General features: G+C 41.8%; 2 protein-coding genes across 2 annotated transcripts in view; one reads left to right on the top strand and one right to left on the bottom strand.

Annotated features, from left to right (window-relative positions):
• Nucleotides 1–115, bottom strand: part of selenot2 (selenoprotein T, 2) — a 2,444-nt gene extending 2,329 nt beyond the window's left edge. The window contains exon 1 of the mRNA XM_034866475.1: nt 49–115. Coding sequence (XP_034722366.1) covers nt 49–115 — 67 coding nt within the window. The remainder of the gene's footprint in view (nt 1–48) is intronic.
• A 1,858-nt stretch (nt 116–1,973) lies between these two features.
• The window catches only part of LOC117941465 (cytochrome c oxidase assembly protein COX18, mitochondrial), a 5,254-nt gene continuing 4,918 nt past the window's right edge, over nt 1,974–2,309 (top strand). The window contains exon 1 of the mRNA XM_034866477.1: nt 1,974–2,007. Within this exon, the coding sequence (XP_034722368.1) occupies nt 1,974–2,007 (34 nt within the window). The remainder of the gene's footprint in view (nt 2,008–2,309) is intronic.

A 2,309-nucleotide genomic window follows, 5' to 3' on the forward strand; every position in this document is an offset into this window, starting at 1 on the left:
ACTACAGGCCCGTCCCTCACAGTCAGACACTACAGGCCCGTCCCTCACAGTCAGACACTACAGGCCCGTCCCTCACAGGCTTAAATGCGTAACCCATAACATTAAAATGAGCCATTTTCGAGTGTATATAATATGCTGTAGCCGTTGCCTACATACCTTCGCAGATCCCACCATGCCAGTGACGTCATCGATATTCTCAGCGTTCTAATACCAACAAACGCAATTTTTATGTTGCTTAAAAAAAAAGCTATAATGATTTAATACATTTTTTTTTAGTGTACTTTATTTTTAATTATCATAACCAACAAGTTATCAACTTCTTTAAATGTCTGCGCTGCTCTCTGATGAAACAGATGTTATTAGCATAGCTGAACACTAACATGGTTACTTTTTTCTTACGCCGTCATGTGTTACACAGCAGGTAATGTTAGCCTGCCGCTAGCTACGTAGGAACCAGGTTACGTATTACACAGAGGTAATGTTAGCCTGCCGTTAGCTACAGTAGGAACAGTGTTACATGTTACACAGCAGGTAATGTTAGCCTGCCGTTAGCTACAGTAGGAACAGGGTTACGTATTACACAGAGGTAATGTTAGCCTGCCGTTAGCTACAGTAGGAACAGGGTCACGTATTACACAGAGGTAATGTTAGCCTGCCGCTAGCTACAGTAGGAACAGGGTTAGGTGTTACACAGAGTTAACGTTAGCCTGCCGCTAGCTACAGTAGGAACAGGGTCACGTATTACACAGAGGTAATGTTAGCCTGCCGCTAGCTACAGTAGGAACAGGGTTACGTGTTACACAGAGTTAACGTTAGCCACAATAAGTCAAATTTTAAACGCAATCACGATTTTGACTTCCCACAATCAAATTTGCGTGATCGAGCAATTCATTTTTTAAAGCGTCTTTTCATAGAACGCTCCGTTTTTTTGCATAGCCCATCTACCGCTCGGTCAACCCGTCTGATCATGAGCCAATCAGAGTAGTTCCCTGCAGCTTAGTTTCTAGATGTAGACAGTCACAGAGGACAGAGTAACGGGAGCCCACGAGTAAAAAAGCACCTCTGATTCATAGTTTAATCATTTTTTAACCATAGAAGCGATTGACTTACCTCCGGTTGCGTTTAAATCCTGACGGGTTTGCGTTTACGGAGGTAATTTCCGGGTCTTTCTAGCCTCAACAGGGGATTTTCTATTGAGCCTGGAACTTCGAGCCTCTTTGGGCTTTAAATCCACACTGTTATATCCAAGATTGAGCCACTTTATGTCCATAATTCATTGCGTTTTGGCTCATTTCTGCTGCTAGCTCGATGCTCCGTCTCTCGTCTGTTTACAGGAAATACAGGCTGCAGTATGCCCATATATGGGAGATAACGTCACCCCTCTTGTATAGAAAGGCAGAAGGGACAAAAAGACCAATAGACTCTATGGAAGGCCAAAAGGCGCACTATTTAGACAAACATTTGCTTGTGTAGCATTGTTGTGGCTGTAATATCAATAAATATGACATTATTATCTTATTATTGGCATAAGTGAATGTCATGAGAGCAAAAGCGTCTGGACTTTCTTTGAAAAAAATGCATGTATTTTGTCAACTGTATAAGTTATGATGATTATTTCTTCACAGTGTAACTCCCAAGACATATGAGAAGTGTTTTAGGAAGGAAAATGACTTATTCATTACTTAACTGTCTGTGATATCAATACATATCTGGAAGATTCATGTTCCATTTTATTTATTTATTTGTCTTTCAGGTCCTACAACCATTTTTAACATGCAAATGACCTCACTGCAACCCAAATATTCTAATAACCCAGTTTGTCCTAAAAAAATGATGTTCATATCTTGACTGTAGACAACAGGGTTGATGTTTTACAAGCTTTTCTATAAAATAAATCCAGACGGAAAATAAATTGTAAAAATGGCCTCAGGGCCCGGAGGGTTAAGGTTTACCAGTTTACCAGTAAACGCAACATGTTGTCCCACCCGTGTTTGTCAGACAACAGCAGTGACCACTGCTAGTCGGTGCTAGTAGCGTCTGTTAGCTGTTAGCTCCTCTAGGACGCACCGGTGCGAATGTCCTCGCATCCGCTGCAATGCTGTTAACATGGATATGGTTTAACCTCTTGGGCGGACGGTTCCCGTGCACGGGACGTAAACTCGCCGTTTTTCGAAAGTGCTGACTTCTTCCTAAATTGTAAACATTAAACCGTCATAAACACGCTCATGCCAACATCATTTGAAAGCTTAGAGTGTCCTGATTCCATCGAGCCCACACACGAAGCAATAAGGTGACTCACAACGGTGATA

The sequence above is a fragment of the Etheostoma cragini genome, unplaced genomic scaffold (assembly GCF_013103735.1).
Source record: "Etheostoma cragini isolate CJK2018 unplaced genomic scaffold, CSU_Ecrag_1.0 ScbMSFa_80, whole genome shotgun sequence".
Classification (NCBI taxonomy): Eukaryota; Metazoa; Chordata; class Actinopteri; order Perciformes; family Percidae; genus Etheostoma; species Etheostoma cragini.